General features: G+C 49.7%; 1 protein-coding gene across 6 annotated transcripts in view; it reads right to left on the reverse strand.

Annotated features, from left to right (window-relative positions):
- Nucleotides 1-18696, reverse strand: part of PSD (pleckstrin and Sec7 domain containing) — an 84952-nt gene that overhangs the window by 28926 nt on the left and 37330 nt on the right. For 3 of the 6 annotated variants that reach the window (XM_059729678.1, XM_059729679.1, XM_059729676.1), the window contains exons 6-10: nucleotides 12957-13157; nucleotides 12303-12383; nucleotides 11666-11778; nucleotides 10781-10839; nucleotides 10125-10214 (exon numbers count right to left, since the gene is read on the reverse strand). In XM_059729678.1, the coding sequence (XP_059585661.1) occupies nucleotides 10125-10214; nucleotides 10781-10839; nucleotides 11666-11778; nucleotides 12303-12383; nucleotides 12957-13157 (544 nt within the window). The remainder of the gene's footprint in view (nucleotides 1-10124; nucleotides 10215-10780; nucleotides 10840-11665; nucleotides 11779-12302; nucleotides 12384-12956; nucleotides 13158-18696) is intronic. The other 3 variants (XM_059729677.1, XM_059729680.1, XM_059729681.1) reach the window with 3 other exon arrangements.

An 18696-nucleotide genomic window follows, 5' to 3' on the forward strand; every position in this document is an offset into this window, starting at 1 on the left:
GCAGGGCCAGAGAAGGATTTAACTTGGCTGCTGGCAGCAATGCCTCCCCTCAGAGCAGCAGCATTTCCCACAGGGAGGAGTGGTGAGGCTCATGGGGTGATTCCTGACTCTGCTGTGCTCCAAGTGAACACAGCCTTGAACCCCCACCTCCATTCTGGCACCCCTCTTTACTGAGCATCCAGGGTGTGTGCCCCAGCCTTAGTTACACAACTGGAACTAGGGAACAGAGGGTAACCCTAAAGGAGCTAGCAAAAGGCCAGCCAGCCCTGTGGTGTCATCTTCTGCTCTGCACATGCAGATCTTGCCAGACTGCACTGCAGGCACAGAGCCCGGTGCTCAGTCTTTAAAATCTTAGCCTGTGTGCTGTGCTCATGTGGGAGTTCAGTGTTTGCAGAAGGCATGGAAACAGGGATGAGTTTTACAGGCTGAACTGAGGAGGGAGGTACAGGCAGCAAGGGGCCCTTCCTCATGGTGAATGTTACCACAGCCGCCTACAACTGGTCCTACTTTGGACCAGATTCTGTGCATCCCAAGAATATTTCCACATTTCACCTGAAAGCGTCACTGAATAAAATACAGCTCAGAGCAGTGATCGGAACCCAGGGCTTTTGCCCTTTCCAGATGATGACCTTAACCACTAGGCTACATGTCGTATTATACCTGTGCTCCCTCACTGGCTCAATGAGTCATGAATTCTTTGCTACAGAGTGGCAAAAAGGGGTGGAAATAGCCCTGACTCAAAGCAACTTATAGCCTGAGCTTTTTTCTAGGAGGTGGGAGATGTGGGTTTGCAGCCCCTTAGGCAGGGTAGGAAGATTAAACCTGTATCAGCCACATCTCTGGAACCACTCTAGCTGAAAGGTAATCACCATAATTTACAGCATATAAGATGTATTTTTTTCTTCCCCAAAAAAGGAATTCCAAAATTAAAGTGCATCTTATATAGGAGACCCTCGCCATTCATGGGGGATATGTTCCTTTAGCTGCACTGGTGGCAGCAGGAGCCCGGCGGCAGTGGTGGGAGCCTGGCAGCGGCAAGCACAGAGCTCCCAAGATGCTCTTTTAAGTGTATTTAAGATGTGGGTTCAGCATTCACAAATATTTAAAACCACGAATGCCAAACCGCGAATAGTGAGGGTTTCCTGTACATCAAAGCTATGAGTAGGCTGATCCCATCAGCCCATGCTGGGCATGCTTTGAGACAGTCTACCTGATACAGCCCCAGCAGAGGGAGGAAGGGCCTTGTTTCTGGACCTGACTGAGTTTGGGTGTGAGCAGGTCAGCCCTGTCAGGACTAGGATAGTTCTGGACCTGTGCACATGGCCAGTTCTAGGGACCAACAGAACTTTACTGTCATGCAGGAAGGCGCCTTGGGAGCTCCATGCCTCCAGAAGTAGGCTGGACTTGTGTGGGGAGCTTCAGGATCACATTTGTGGATTTTGGCACCTCACATCCACCTAAGACCTACTTTAGGTGCTGAAAGGCTCTGTCTCTAAGATCAGGAAAGAGCTCCATGAGAGACCAACTCTGCCATGGCTAGAGAAGCCTATGACCAGCAAGGTGTCCTGAAGTTCTTTACAGAGAGATAAAAATCAACAGCAGGAGGATACATGGAGGCACCTTTCTGCCTCTGGCCTGGGGACATGTTCCCAGCAAGACAGTGCAAGTAAGTTCTCATGGGGCCTAAACAGTGAAGGGGCTCAGCAGATGGCGTGGGGGAGGGAGGAATGGAGCTGCGCTGGACAGAGCTTTCTGTCTAGTTTGACTTTTTTTTTCTCTAGTGCAGGTGTGGGCAACTATTTTGGGTGGAGTTTTGGCAAGCTGTTGAGGGCCACAAGGGTAGCCCTACCTCTTGACAGGTGCCCTGCTCCCTGGTCACCATCTTGGAACCAAAAGTCCCACCCCTAACTCCTGGCCTTTGCCACTGGAAGTCCCAACCCTTGCCCCCCATCAGAAGTACTCCTTTCAGCATGGGTTTGCCATCTTGGAACCAGAAAAATACCAAATTATATTCTAAAAATCAAACATCTACTACAACATTTATTAATTTGATTTAAAAAAAATATTTTTGTCCTGATTGACATGTGTTTGATAGTGTACATAGAGGTGATTGCACAATAGCTTAAAATGAAGTCTTACTCTTGTATATGGTGGAGAGGTGGGGGACATGGGGGGTGGGTATAGGTTTGTGGTGTGTGAGTATGTGGGATGTGGGGGAGGGTTCATAGATTCATAGATTGTAGAGTCAGAAGGGACCACAATGGATCATCATGTCCGACCCCCTGCCCCTGGCAGGAAAGAGGACCGAGGTCAGATGACCCCAGCCAGGTGACTATCTAGCCTCCTCTTGAAGACCTCCAAGCTAGGTGATAGCACCACCTTTCTTGGAAGCCCATTCCAGATCCTGGCCACCCTTACTGTGAAAAATTTCTTCCTAATATCTAACCTAAATCCACTCTCAACTAGTTTACACCCGTTATTCCTAGTCACTCCCTGGGGCGCCTTAGTAAACAGCGCTTCCCCTATTCCCCGTTGACCTCCCCTAATAAATTTATAGGCGGCTACAAGATCTCCCCTCAGCCGTCTCTTGTGAAGGCTGAAGAGATTCAGCTCTCTCAACCTCCCCCCGTAGGGTCTATCATGAAGGCCACTAATCATGTGAGTGGCCCGCCTCTGGACCCTCTCGAGATTCCCTGCATCCCTCTTGAAGTGCGGCGCCCAAAACTGGACACAGTACTCCAACTGCAGCCTGACCAGTGCCGCATAGAGGGGGAGCATCACCTCCTTTGATCTATTAGTCATGCACCTGCTAATGCACGACAAGGTGCGATTAGCCTTGTTGATGGCCTTGTTACATTGCCAGCTCATGTTCATCTTGGAGTCAGTTATGACTCCAAGATCCCTCTCTGCCTCCGAGCTGCTGAGAAGGACACTCCCCAACCTATAGGTATGCTGGGGGTTCCTCCTTCCCAGGTGAAGTACCTTACATTTATCTTTATTAAATTGGATACTATTTCTCTCTGCCCATTGATCCAACCTGTCCAGGTCAGCCTGAATCTGCTCCCTGCCCTCCGGTCTACTAACTTTGCCCCATAACTTGGTATCATCAGTGAACTTGGAGAGGGTGCTCTCCACGCCCTCGTCCAAATCGCTGATGAAGTTATTAAATAATATCGGTTGGAGGACTGAACCCTGTGGGACCCCACTGCCCACCTCCTTCCAGGCTGAGAAGGAACCACCCACCACCACTCTCTGGGTGCAGTCCCTAAGCCAGTTGGCCACCCACCTGACCATGTAGGCGTCCACTCCACAGTCTGCCAGCTTCCCAATGAGGATAGGGTGCGAAACTGTGTCGAAGGCCTTCCTAAAGTCCAGGAAGATGACATTGGCCTCAGCTCCCCCGTCCAGGCAGTGTGTGACCTGGTCATAGAAGGCTACCAGGTTTGTCAGCAGGATCTACCTGTGACAAACCCATGCTGGTTTCCCCTCAGCATCGTTTCCCCTGATGGGCCTGCACAAATGTGTTCTTTGATTATTTTCTCTAGCATTTTCCCAGGAATAGAGGTAAGACTGACTGGTCTAAAGTTACCCAGCTCATCCCTTCTCCCTTTCTTGAAAATGGGCACCACATCGGCCCTTCTCCAGTCCTCAGGGACCTGGCCGGAGCACCACGAGTGCTCGAACAGCTGTGCCAGCGGCTCAGCTATGATACTGGCCAATTCTTTCAGCAGCCATGGATGGAGGTCATCCGGGCCTGCTGACTTGTACCCATCCGGCTCCTCCAGAAGCTCTTTAACTATTTCAGAACTAACCGTAGGCGGACTGGTGCCATGTGGACATCCGTCAATGATCGAGGTGGGGGAATTGGCTTGATCGGTACATAGAAATACTGAAGCGAAGAACTCATTGAAGAGCTCTACTTTTTTCCCCGCGTCAACCACCAACTGTCCTGATTTGTCCTGCAGGGGCCCTATGTTGCTCTGAGCTTTCCTTTTGCCTGCTATATACCTGAAGAAGGACTTTTTATTGTCCTTGATTGTTGAAGCCAGCCTGAGCTCAAGCCCTGCCTTGGCCTGTCTAACTGATTCCCTGCAATAGCGCGCCAGGGAGATATATTCCTCCTTGGTGGCTGCTCCCTGCTTCCATTGCCTATACATCTCTTTCTTTGCCCCCAGACTCTCCTGGAGTTCCCTGTTGAGCCAAGGGAGCTTTTTTGCCCCCTTACCTCCCTTCCTACGTAATGGGATAGGCTCCTTTTGAGCCCCAAGGATCACTCCCTTGAGATACCTCCAACCCTCCTGGACCCCCATTTGCTCTATGTTCTTGAGTTGCATCCCCTCACTAACTAGCCTTCTAAGCTTGCTAAAGTTGGCCCTTCTGAAGTCCAACACCTTAGCCCCACTAGTTACTTTACCTACCCTTTGCTGGATAGTGAACTCGACCAAGTGATGGTCACTATCTCCCAGGCTACCATGAACTCACATGTTCCCCACAAGATCATCCCCTGTTGCTAAGACCAGGTCAAGCAAGGCGCTACCCCTGGTGGGACTAGACACCACCTGGGTTAGGTGGAGGTCCTGCACACAGTGTAAGAACCTCCATGAGTGGCTTGCTTTGACTGTCTGCTCCTCCCAGCAGATATCTGGGTAGTTTAGATCTCCCATGACCACCGCCTCCCTCGCCTGTGTGGCATCTGCTAGCTGCCCAGAGAATACATAGTCTAGCTCTTGATCCTGATGAGGAGGCCTGTAGTAGACCCCCACAACCAAGTCCTTTTCCCCTGCCCCCCCCGGATCCTGACCCACAATGCCTCAGTGTTCCCCTCCTCCTAAAATTCAATGTGAAAGCAGTCTTTAAATGTACATTCTATCAATATCTACTTAGTAGTATAGAATATAGGGTGTGGGTGTGTGGAAGGTTAGGGTGTGTGGGGGGATTTGTGGTTTGTGGGGGGGATGGATAGGCATGGGGGGTGTATGTGGGGTGGGAGAGCATGTGGGTAGGTGTGTGGATATGGGGTGTGGGTGGGTATGGGGTTTGTGGAGAGGCTGTGTGTGTGGGGGGGAGAGTGGCTGTGTAGGGTTGTGGCATGTGTGGAGGGGGAGGGTCTTCCCACAGCCACCCCATGGCAGGCAGAGCCCCCCTCAATGCTCCTCCAAACCTGGGCTCTGCGCTCCTGCCCTTGGGGCACTGGCATGGCCCCGTGCTGCTGCACACAGCCACTTCCCCCACATCTGCCACTACTACCCTTCTGCCGCCTCCCTGTCTCCTGCCCCAGCTTGGCACCATGTCCCAGCTGTATGGCAGAGACTGCAAACTGCAGCAAGAGCTGGACTGGCCTGGCTGGCTCCTGCTGCATTCTGCAGCCTTGCACTGCAGCCAGGAACCACATGGTGCTGAAGCAACCAGCAGGGGGTGGAGGGGAGCAGTGGTAGCAGTGGGTAAATGGCTGCGGCAGGCAGGGAAGAGTGAGAGTGAGCAGGTGTGCAGAATGCAGGAACAGCGCCAGAGAGGCCCAGTGGGGTGGCAGGAATGTAGGGCAGGGGCCAGCAGGGGCTCTATGGAGTCAAGCCAGGCTGGACCAGCAGGGAGAAGGGGAGCCAGCCTGGCTCCAGAGCCTGCTCTAGCCCAGGCCCCATGCTCCTGCCACCCTGCTCTGGGCCCCACCGGCCCTGGCCCCAGCGCACCAGTGCGGACTCTGCATTCCAGGCCAGCTGTTGCTGTGCTCCACACACCCACTCACTGCCACTGCCCCCCTCCCCCACATCTGCTGCCACTTGTAGTGCTTCCCTGCCTGTGGCTGCCACCACTTCTCTCCACCCCACACTGGCTGCTCTGGCACCACATGGTTTCTGGATGCAGGCTGGGAGCTTAGCAACCATCTTGGCCCAACCCTGAGGACTGGGGCGATCACCCATGGTCTTCCCCTGCCACCCCCACCCGATATCTATATTTCCCTCCAGTGCAGGATGGCAGGAACAGCCCCAGGGTCCCAGGCCAGAACCCTCTGCTCCACTTGGGGCTTCTGGCTGGGGATGGAGGAGGCAGGGCTGGCCAGGCCTTGCTTTTGTAGCTGCTTGGCCCTGCCGGTGGCTTCCCCTGGGTCCTACTGCCCCTGGCTCCTGTCATCTTTGACAGACAGCCAGGGGCAGAAAAATATTCATTTTCTAAATATTTTAGGGGCCCTGCAGGCCAGAAAAAATGGCCTGGTGGGCTGGATTTGGCCCGTGGGCTTTATTTTGCCTGCCTCTGGTTTAGTGCAAGGCCTGCAAGGTGTGATCCACACATACGGCATGATTGCCCCTCATACACGCAAAAGCCACTGCTCCTTCTAGAATGGGAGCATCTTACAGACAGTGGGGGTATGCAGGTGGAACCACTTAGTGCAGTGGTTCTCAAGCATTTTAGCCTCCAGACACCCCTTGTTAAGATTCAAGACATCCCTTGGGAAATGTCAGCTCAGCTCTCACTCATTTTTTGACTACAGAAATATAATAAAGCAATTCTTTTGTTGCAAATTGCTCAGAAAGACCACAGTGGGTCCAATGGTTTTTACCCAATAGATTTCTATTAGAAAAATCTGTGTTTATCTTGTGATTCCTGTGTCAATAGCTGCAGACCTAACAATGCTAATATCAAATGGCACTCTTAAAAGGATCTCATGGAATCCCAGGGTGCCACAACATCCCAGTTGAGAATCACTGATTTAGCAATATCTAGGGAAGTGATGTGGCTACATTCCCAGGAAGGACTAAAAATAGCACAAAGGCGAATTAAGTTTTCTCACCATTATTAGTCCTGCCCTCCCTCCTCACATTAGTGATCCTGGGACTGGGAAGAAGCCAGCTTTACATTCCTCCAACATTTTCCAACCACAGTTCTCAAAGCATTTGGCAAATGCTGATGATTCCCCAGGTCAGCATCATTATTTCTGTCTCACCAGATGGGGAAACCGAAGCACAGAAAAGCACTTGTACATGACCAGACCTTAAATCAACAGCAGAGCTTGGAAGGGAAACTAGCCCTCCTAGTTCGCAGCCTTGCAAGTCAGATGCAAAGTTCTCATTTCCTTCCAAGCCTGTGGGACTGCCAGATACCACAGAATGGGCAGCAAGGGATTTGACACAAGCTCACAGGTGCTGTGCTAGTTCTCACATGAGGCAGAAAGGCTTTGCTGGTCCTGCACTGATCCCAGCCACTACACTCAGAGCCAGGTTGAGCAGGGCATCAGTAACAGACCTGCTGAGCACGTTCACTATGGGACAGAGCATGCTGGGATGTGGAGCTGCCCATGAAGCCTACACCTGCTTGCCCCTGTGCATGCTGCTGTGATTAGGCCAGGGTACCTCAGCAGCAGCAGCTCACCAGCTTGGAGAAAAAAGAGGCTGTTATCTTGTGCTGCATCCTGGCTGCGGCAGAAGCAAGGCTGAATGGAGCAGGGGAAGCATGGAGTGGGTGGCGCAGGGCCAAGGATGTGTGAGCTGGGGGAGGATGTTCTCTCCCACATGAGGGCTTAGTCACAAGAGCTGAGTTACTCCCTGGGAGTTGGAAAAAGCTACCCCATTCCCAGAAAGTTCCCAGGTGGAGAAAGCCAGCTTTCTTCCACACAGTGAGTCACCAAAGCAGAAGCTAACTCAGACAGCTATCACCATCCCTCCTGTGACTGGCCTAATGCAGTCACTGCTGATGCATTGTCACTCCTTGTCCCCTCCTCTGCTGCTCCTGCATGCGGACATGGAAGGGAGGTGGCAGCCCAGTGCTCCTATATCACCACTGCTTCCACAGGTGCACAAGGGCTCAGCATGCAAGTTTGCCACTGCTGAGACTCCTGCCTTTCCCAAGCAACCCTGCTGATGGCTATATCAAGGCATTTCACAGACATCTGCACGTTCTGGCTCCCACCTCCTTGGGAAGCATACTCAGGGAAGCCAAGTCACAAAATGGGAAAGGACCTATTCAAAGTCAGGCTGTTTTGGGAACTCCCAGCATCCATGCTGTCCTTTCACCATGGGCCTTTCCTCCCTCTCCTCTCCACTCCACTGCACCCTGCCTACATAGCCATGCTGCACTCCTCATAGCTTCATGTTCTGGGAGAACAGACCTCCCCAGGATGCTGAGCTTGGTTTTGATCCACCTCAGACAGGGAAGCCCCAGTTCACCCCAGCAAGCAGCAAGGGGATGTGGGCTCAAAGAGAAAACATGCCCCCTGCCAACCCACCTATTCATGTGTGTCATGAGTGGTGGGATCCTCACACCCATCCTCAGTCCCATTTTTAAGGGGTATCTGGCTACAGAAGATCAAAGCAACCCTTTAATGAACCAACCACAAAACAATCTGGATACAGACAGACGCACATGCTCAGGACAAAGAGACTCTAGTTGGGGGTCCCTGCTTTGCATGGCGTGACATGCTTTGTGGTGGGGGGGTAGGAAATCCTGCATGTTCCTCTCTGGCTGACCTAAGGAGAGACTTTGGCCAGAGCAGATAGGTGTTCCAAGTCAGGAGAAAACAACCCCATGAAGATGGAAGAAGGAGGGCAAGTGCATGAGTTGCCCTCTGTCAGCTCCAAAGCAGTGGCAAGCAAGCACTTTGGCTCAGCCCAAGCATGGGGTCTCCCATAGGACAGGGCCCTTCTCTACACTACACTGTGTGCACCTACATGTAGAATTAATTTGAAGCAACAAATTTTGGTGCTTATTGCACTGGAGTTTATTGCTTCTGTGTGCGCCATTTGAACATGTGCCCAGGACTGCAGCAGGTTGAGCCAGGTCAGAGCAGCCCCAGCTGGCAGGAGGCCTGGGGTGTCAGCCTGACAGCCCGGGGCTGCTCGTTCTGGCTCAGTATGCTGTGGAGGAGCTGGCTGGGGCACAAGGTTGCTCCAGTGCAGGGCTAGCCAGTAGGCAGCCCCCATGCTGAAGCACTCTCATGCCCCAGCCAGCTGCATCTGCATCTACATATGCAGTGTTGCAAAGTAAAAAATTCCACAGCGGGATAGCTCTTGTATTCACAAGCAGTATCTACTGCAGAGGTTTTTAGTTTACTCCAGCCTAATAGCCCTGCATGTGTAGACATGAGACATTTACTGTGGAGCTAATTAGTCTACTCTGTAGTAAATGTCTCATGTAGACACACCTGCTGAGTCCAGATGGCTCACTGCCTCTGTTACAGCCGTGCTAAGTTCTCACTGTCTATATTAGCAGTGTCTTAATTGATTTCTATTGTAAAGCCTTATGGGTACCTATTGCATAATTCCCAGGCATAAGTCTCAAGAAAAGGGCATTCTGGGACTTTTTGCAAGGTCACCGCTGTCTTGAAGAAAATAAGAATGATTCCTTGAACCGTTTGGTCCTGTTTGTATCTACAGTGGCACTGAGCCCATTCAGGCTTTAGCCAGTGATTCAACTGGCTGATAAGCAGTCTATTTTAACTTATTATTAGACCAGCAGGATGTGCATAGATGAAGATGCAGCGTTCTGAAAGTCAGGGTTTTGGGCAGGGCAATTCCTCTAGTACAGTGGTTCTCAACCCTTTTCAAGTTGAAGCACCCCATAAGAGATTCAAGACACCTCTCAAAAAATGCCAGAACTTAGTTTTCACTCATGATTTGACAAAATAAAAATAGAAAAACAATATTCTTCTGTTGAAAAGAATTCAGAAAGATCCCAACAGACTGAAATGGTTTTAACACTGCAATTCCTATTTGAAATTTCCGTGTTTATCATGTGAATCATGTCTGCTTACCTAACAGTGCTAACACTGTGTGGCACCCTGGTTGACAATCACTGCTGTACTGAAACCCATACTAGAGCACTGATGCTAAAGTAGGGAAGAAAGTGGCTTTACAGGGATTTAAAAGATCTGGTTCAGGACAATGGATCTCCCCTTGAAGTGAGCACCAGCTCTGGGGAAAGTTGCTGACTCAGGTAATGATGGCTATGCTGCCTATTCATGCAGTCTGCTTCAGGTGTAAGAACACACCCATTCAGTGCACTGAACATAATGGCTTGAGTGACCCACCTGGTCCTGTGGGATCATTTAATATTAAATAGCTTGCAAGCAGTTCCCCAAGATCCTGCCTTAACTCCTGCTGGCCTGTTTGGTTGAGAAGCCCAAACTGTTTTACCTTGAGCAGTTCCTTGGGGAAATCTCTCCCTCCGTTGAGTCCTTCCAAGTTTCCAATGAAGTCAGAGCAGGACATTCTCTTCCCGATGTTCTGAGGGAGCCAGGGAAGAAGAAACATGGCTTTGATAAGTGGGGGCAGTGGCTGGACAGAGTGTCTTCCCCACCTAGGCTCCTCAGGGACAAGTGATGCACAGGTAAGCATGTGGACCTTGTGGAAGGCTGCATGGAAGCCTCCTTTCCTAAGGTCCAGGGACGTTTCAATAGCATCTGTCCTGAGCTTCCAAGGTCAGAGCTACCCCCCTTAGGGATACTCATCTCATCCAGTGTCTGATTCTGCTTTCCTCCTGCTACTTCTTGTCCAAGCTGTTTCTCCCTTCCTCTCTCACCTGCCATGCTTCCCTCCTTCTTGCTCCTTAGCCCTTGCTCTGCTCTCTGCTGCTTGGCTCACTCCTCTCCTCCCTCATTCAGTCTCTCCCCTTTCTTCCCCCTGATTCTTTTCTCTCTCCTCCCTTCTACTGTTTCTTCAAGTGGGGTTTGTCCCTTACAGGTCCAAGACTGGCTCTCTGTGCAAGTCATATCTCCTGTGGAACTGGACGGTGGGACGAGGGGGTGGAATTCCTTGGGAGGGGGAAGAAAGCAGACAGAGTGTGGACTTACATGCCCATGAAGATCTGTGTTTAACAGCATCAGAGCACAGGTCAGAGTGTGGGCTCCATCTGCAGCACAAACAACACACATGGTCAGAGCCCCCACAACCCTGCTGCATGTGGCCATTCAGTCCACACATGAAACAGTCTCCTACCATGCAGAGGGTGCTGACCCTGACAAGAGCTCTAACACTGCTCCCAAGAGTGATCATGCAGCTTAAGGGACACTGTGTGGTTGCTGAGGTGCTGTGGTTTACAAGATGATGCTTCATTACATTCTGGGACCAAATGGACCATAAGTCATTCCAGAACAGCACCCTTTCCATCCAGGATTAATGTTACAACATTCCAAGGGGTGGGGCAAGGAAGCTGTGGGAGATGCATGACATGGCCTGTTCCATCCAGCGAGCCATAAATCTACCTGCTGGTAGAGCTGAATCAAGGCCAATTCAGCTTGTGAATACCCAGGCATGCACAGCTGAATCAAAGCACAGGCATAAAGAGCCAAGATGAAATAGGAGGTCTGGGCAACTTCTGGCAGTGACTGAGCAGCAGGGCTTCTGGCCTACCTAACCCTGCTACTCTGAGTTACAGGACTCAGATATTAATGATCTCTCTTCTTGTGTGAATCTGCTATAGAGCAGAGTTAAGGGGGCTTGAAGGTTAAACATCTGTCTTTTTAATGTATAGCCATTGCTCTGAATTCCTGGGGTTTAAAAGGCTGTTTGGGGAGAATGACAACATTCCTGCAATGCCAGTTTCATGCTTAGGTAACTAGCATGAGCACTCAGCCTTAACTCCAGCTTAACCTCATTTTTGTCTGGAATCTACACCCAGGTTTATGAACACGTGCACACACACACGCAGCCACAGACACAGACACGTGGGACCTCACCTTCAGAGGAGACAGCACTGGGATTGCACTCGTAATAGCGCTGTGAAAAATGCGCCAGCACACGCTCTCGTTCCTGAGTCTCTCCCATCAGAGCCAGCTCCTTCAGAAAGGACCTAAAGAAGAAATGCTGATCAGGAACTGGATCAATCATTGTCTGTGTCAGCTCGCCCTGGTAAGAAGCAGACTTGTTCTCTGTCCCCTAGAGGAAAGATCCCTGCTCTGGTTGGAAGGGATCCAGAATCTAAGACATCCTCCAGGACTGACAGGTTGTAAAGGAAGGCCAGTGATGCTTTTCCATGTTGTGAGATCCCAGCCCCTTCAAGCTTGCTTGGCTTGGGGGGGGGGGGGGGGGGAGGGGGGCGGGGGCTTGGCAAAGATGATGTTTCCTGGGTAAAAGGAGTAATCTCCTAGAGATGGGAGTGGCTTTGCCACCAACATTAGGCTGAGAGTCAATGCAAGCTTGTTGTTATTCCTGCTGATTTCAGGTCTGAATGGCTTTTCTGTTCTACTGTGGAGTGGCTAGATCCTGAGAAGAAACAGTTCCCATGACCACGTTATATTTTAAAGACATTGTCTGTATAGTTTATTGCATGTCGATTTTATTTTCTAGGCAGACAGACAGATGAGGGATTCTGACCTGAGAGCCTGGTCCAGACTCATGCCAGTGAATACGAAGAATTTCAGATATTCCCCAGCCACCATCTTACTGAACTCATTACTGAAAAAGAGAGGGGGGGGGGAAGAGTTTAACAGAGTAGAGCAAATGGAGAGACAAAAAAAGAGAGATGGGTAGAGATGGAGGGGAGTAGAGGAACAGAACGCCTTTAGTGCACATAGGAACACAACAGAAGACACGAAGGTAGGGCTACAGAAAGTGTGATGGAAGTGGACACACCCTACGATATCCTAATACTTTGACTGGCCATTGCAGGGATACAATCTGGAGTGTACTTTGCTCTCCTTCAGGAGCATTCTGTGTTATTCAGCATGTCTGAAAGCAACACAGCTCAGTGTGAAGGCTGAGCCTGGGGTGTCCATGGAGCATCAATGTCTTTTAGATGAAGGTCATGGGACACACTCACTCAGGCTTCTGCTAAGGGCAGGCTGTCCTTGGGATTTGGGCTTTGGTGCAGCTGGCCCTTTGTGTGTGTGTCTTTTTTCTAACACTCTCCTTGTGTCATTCCCCAGAAACTTTTCTGCACCTAGGGCCACATTTTTGCCTGGGGTAGGCTGCTCTTTCTGTCTGACTGAAAGATTCCCTGGATGAACGGCCTTTTCTTATAATACCCACACGTACTTCTTCCCCAAGTGGCGGGCCACATCTGCCTTTTTAAACCCATCCAGGTTGTATAGCCTCTTGGCCAGGCGCTTGGCAGCCTCAAGGTCAGCTTTGTGCCCGTTGGACAGGGTGTCAGTGCTGCCCAGTGCCAGCTGCTCTGTGCTGTCCATCTCGGAGTCTGAGTCGGAGACCAGCTGACTCAGGGGATGGTCACTGCAAACAGAAACAAAGGCTTCTGGTAAGTCTTGCTACAAAACCTCTCCATTGCACCTTGTCATAGAAAGACATCTGGACTCCTGACCCCAAGCTCACCTCCTCTCTGAGATGAGAGCCAGCCACTTGGCTCTCTAGCACGCTATGGTTAGGAGTCCTGAAAGGTTTCAGTTCTAGACACAACTAGGCAATACTAGGGCATGGTACAGGCTGGAAGGGAGAGAAAGTGGGAGTAGATGACAAGACTGCTGCAATATTAACAGCGGCAGCAAGCTCCTGATGTTGGTCTTACTCTGTGCCCAAACTTGTGCAGTTGGGGGGCAGGCAGGCAAAGATGCAAACCACAGGGACCTATCCTGTAGTCTCCTTCACTGCAGTGGTGTGCACATGAATATACACTGCTCTCCAGCTATGCCTGTGGCCAGAATGGTCTGCACACCCCCATCTCCACACACCTCACAAAACAGCAACCTTTAAGCAGGAAGGACATACAATTATGTACATAATTATGTACATACATTATGTCCACATGACCATACACCACTGCTCGTTGGAACAAGATCCTGTCCCTTCCAGCAGGAGAGCGGATGAGGACATGAGATGATACTAGGCTAGATCAGTCAGGGGAAATCAATCATCTCTGTCAGCGCTGCACTGTCTTTCCTGCTTTGTACTGTGGCTGTACCAGGAAGTACTGGGATCCCTTCATCCTTGGATGGCCTAAGGGGAGTGAGGAACAATCCCAAAATACTGTGCACTCTCTGCCTGTGGGGATAGACTACCAAGCTCAGCAGAGGTGTGCCAGGGACATCAGTCCTCACCCCACATGCCCTCCTGCCAGGGCTGGGTCCAATCTCCAGCTCAGTGTAACAGGACCATGGACTGATGGCAGAATGGGCAATTCCCCTGAGCCCCAGCTAGAGAAACCACAGCAGTGTGTGCTTCCCAGTCCCTATAAGACTTCTGTTCCTTCTGCTGGGAGATGCTGACAGTGGGCAGCCCCTCCTTCCCCACTCAGATGCAGGCCCTGCAAGCCACCGTCCAGCCCTTAATCATATTCCTCATTACTGCCTTGACACTGTCTGTACTGTTTCAGCTCTGATATTCTTTATGGCATCTGGAAATGCTGTACCCAGGCACAGGGCTGAAATCAGCTGCTGGTGACCCACAGCTGTGGGCTACTGTGTGTTCTCAAGTGTGTTTGGAAGGGAGCTACCACTTCCTTGTAATGACAGGAGCTGCTCCGTATTCCACATCCTCACCCTGCACTCATAGCCAACAAAGCATTGGCCATCCTTCTGAGCCCACAGAAGGGAAGTCCAAGTTGAGTCACAGGCTGACTGCAGGCTTTCAAACTACCAATATGCCACAGACACCATTTTAAATGCCTCAACCTTTTCTGTTGGGCAGAACAGACTCCTCACACTTCCTATTGAAATGGCAGCTTATAATCAAGACAAATATTATAATTTCCTTACTCAGCACTGTCCATTCATTGATCTCAAAGCACTTTCCACAGTGCTTATATCGCTATTTAACAGATGGCAAAACTGAAGCACAAAGAGGGAAGCACAGGGGATAGAGCCTGCATCCCCTGGCCCACTGCTGAATTCAGTGTGCTCCATTTCCTACAATATTCTTTCAACAGCTTCACACCTTAAAGCCCCAGACCAGGGGGGACAAACTCAGACCAGAGTGACACAGGCCTAGTCCATGGGCTGGATCAGGCCACAGATCCCCTACCCACATACCTGATCCAGGGCACATGGCAACACCCAAGGCTGGTCCAGGATGCAGGCCAGAATGTGTGCTGCAGGTGGCACAACCCCAACTCAGCCCCAGCAAGCACCACAGGTGGTACACAACTCAGGCACTGAGCACAGGGCTGATCCAGTGCAACATGTGAATCAATGGGCAGCACCAGGGGCCAGATCATGTGGCTCTGCATGCTGTGTCTGATACTCCTGCTGTAGACCTATGGGGCCAATCTTTTTGACAGGCATTTCACAAATTCAGCACTGTGCCTTCCCAAGTGCCACTCTGATCCCCTTTTCCTGCCTGCTCTGCTATCTGTCTTCTCTCCAATTTACTGTATGTCACATACACAAGCTGTTCATGCCACTTGAGGCACATGTGGCAGGTTGGCCACCCCTGCCTTAGACTGACATGCAAAAGCACCAGTTTAGATTTAGCCTCCAGATCTGACTGAGCTGCAGGAACAGAAGTTACCCCTCCTTTTCCTCCCAACAAAATGTATCTGGAGCTTAATCAGCAATGAACATTAAGCAACAGTGACCTCGTCCAGTTCTTCCAGCAGCCCTCACAGTGCCCCAGTCTGATTTATTTTTGAGTCTCTAACTGATGTTTAAGAGGCCTGCTCTCCTGAGCCAGTTACAGAATCAAATCTCCTTGAGAATCTACTTCTTCCACTGAAGAGGAAGGCTCCAGCCTTCTCAGCACTCAGGTACTGCATGCTGCATGTGGTTGTGGAACCCCAGAGGTCAGCTATGGAACACCTGGGAGGGATCGAGTGATGGGGATGTACAAAATCTCCGGAGTGGTGCGTGCAGGAGGACCTACAGACTGTCTTTACCACTTTGGAAACTCCTGGGTGGCATTTTCCCCATGCCTCCACACACCCCACATTGATTTTGAACACTGTATCTTTGATCTTTGAGTTAATAGCTAAATTCAGCTCTGCTGAAAGCAGGTAAGGAGCACTTGACTTGCCTAGGATCTAAATGGTATTCATTGCAGTGCACTCCATTTAGGCATGGAGCCTTAAAAAGGCCCCACACTTACCTGGAGTGTGCACTTCATCTCCAATATAACCAATTAATGTTCCTTAAGTAGGCAACTCTGTCAGTGTTGGGCTATTAGCAGCCCTGAAACCAGTTCCTCTCATTTCCAAGATTTCTAATAGAAACCCTGAACTTATTGGAAGCCTTGAACATGAGGAGAGTGGATCAGTTTTTGGGGCTGCTAATGGTACAGTACTGCCTGCCCTGAGAACTTGAAGAGGGTTGTTTATAGCACTGGCAATGCTGTGATATTAGCAGACCCAAAACTGACTACCTCGCCTCATGTTCGAGGCTTCTAATAGCAGCCCTTTGACAGTTGTTTCCTCTTCACTATTTCTGGTGCAGTTAAGCAGAGTACAATTAGTTACAAAGTAGACAGTTACAGTTAGAGTTTCTATGCAGTTAACCAGAGTACAGCTCAATTACAAAGTAGACAGTGGAGTTGAAAAATGTATGCACTTAAGGGACGGGCAGATAGCTGGAGTTTGGTGTAATGTAAGCTCTAGGCAACAAATTGGGACTGGTGTTGTGTTACATGGGTTAGTGGATTATGCACTTACAAGTGGAGTGTACTGTACTTGTCTGTGATCAAAATAAGACAAAGAAAAAGTGTGGTAAAGAGCTTAGGGAGCAAGTCCAGGGACCTGAGAGCCCTGGGTTCCTGTTTCTGTCCTGCAACAGCCTTTCTGTATAAGCCTGACTATGTCACATAGGGTGATGAAAGAAGAGCAAGTGACCACCCACCAGCTTTCATGGCCTCTGTACACACAGGCACTGCTTTGGTTTCACAGCACCTTGTTAATGTGCCCTCACTCACTCTTCCCATTTGTAAAACTGGACTAGCAGCATCTCATCACATGCGGATGTTGTGATGATCAATTCATTAGAGACTAGGAGGTGCTAAGGTACTGTAACAGCACCTTAAGTAGCCATTTCTAATCTAAATTAGTCTGTTTCAGCCACAGGGGATGTCTTTCTTAGGCTCTGCTCCTGTCCCATTGTGAGGCAGGCTTCCAACTCTATCGCTTGTGGGACTGCCCAGGGTGAACAGATTTTTGGACCAGGATACCTTCAGAACACCACTTGAGCTGGACAAGGTTCTTTGGGTAAATGTGATATCTTTTATTAGACCTACTAAATAGTTGGAAGACTGTTCTTTGCAAGCTTTCAGGTACAAACACCCTTCTTCAGGTACAGAAAGAGTTTGCTGTTGCTTTGTGTGCTCTCCTGGGTGGAATGGAAGCCTTTAGCTGGAGCCTTTCCTGCATTCATCCCAGCCACACCCTGCGAAGGCAGATGTATTTCAAATGCTTCCTACTATTCCAAAGATATATCAGCAGAACCCAAAAGCAAGCAGCTGGAAAACCATGTTTCAGCTTTTTCAACACCAAAAGCTCTTTGTGTTCTCCTGATTCCCTTTCAGGTTGTATCCACCTGCTGCCTGCAAGATGCTCTGAAGTTACATACTGTTGGTTACCAAAATCTCCAGCACTAAACTCAGAGGCTACAAGTTCTGCTAGGTTTCTCAAAATGACCTGGCTTCACAAGCTGTCTTCTTTCTATTTATAGCTGAAGATTCAATCTTGTGTGGATCTCTCTCTCTCTTTCAAAATTCCCATCTCCCTCCATGATCTGCCATCTGTCACTGACTGATAGTTGGGATTCTTTTTTTCCTTTTTTTGCATTGGCAGGCATGGATCAGATAGCTTGCTACTTAGTGCTATATACCATTGGCTATTACTCCACCCTCTCCAGCATGCGACTCCCATGTCAGTCTTGAAATCAACAGAACATATCCATTTGATAGGACCTAATGTTTTCATGTACAAAATGAGCTCAATTGCATTGTTCATTCTTTTGAATAAACTGATTTTCTTCAAATATCAAAGCCACTATCATAACTTTAAATAGGGATTCAGCTCTGATTTGACACAACAGAAAATGGAACAAGTGCACATGTGTGTGCATGTGCAAGAGAGAGAGCGAGAGAGAGAGAGCGAGAGAGGACAAGAGAGAATCAAGGTGACACCTATTTCCTTGCTAATGATCTAACATTTAGAAGAGTCTTTAAAATGAACTTCTAAAGCAGCATTTCAGTTTGGCTTGAAGAACTATTGATAAAAGATTTTTGGTTAGACTTACTCGAATCAGACAACTGGCCTGCACTTAAAAATAAATCCTAAATTTAGTAGTGTATAAGCACCTGCCACATGCTGGAGGTGGGTCATCTCAACTCTGAGCAGTAGCTCCCTCAATATTTCAGTCTAGCACCCACAATGCATGCCCCAGGGTGGATCTGAAGCACCCACCTAACCCAGTCCTGCCACAGCCCCTCACCACTTTGCTAGGGCACCACAGCCTTGACACACAGGTATCCCAGTCCGGGGGTCCATTCACAGTGCTGTTGTTGCATCTCATGCCTGACCTACAGCCACCTCTCACTGTTTCACATACAGGTCTGCTGCTCCCACAACACCTGTTGTAAAATGCTACCTCCTGTCCTTTCTGCAATCATTCCCACAAGCCCCAATTCATGTCATGTCACTTCCTATACTCACTACAACTTGTTGCCAGGGGAAATGGATTCTTTTCATGCCACCTCCTACTCCTGTTGTCATGAGGATGCACTACGTTGTACTCTTCCAGGAGCAACAATCATCACCGGGAATGGATTCCAGTTGTGACGCTTCTTGGTCTCATTGTAATCAAAGACAAAAAACTCACATCCGGGATGAGCA

Source organism: Alligator mississippiensis, chromosome 6, assembly GCF_030867095.1.
Source record: "Alligator mississippiensis isolate rAllMis1 chromosome 6, rAllMis1, whole genome shotgun sequence".
Lineage (NCBI taxonomy): Eukaryota > Metazoa > Chordata > Crocodylia > Alligatoridae > Alligator > Alligator mississippiensis.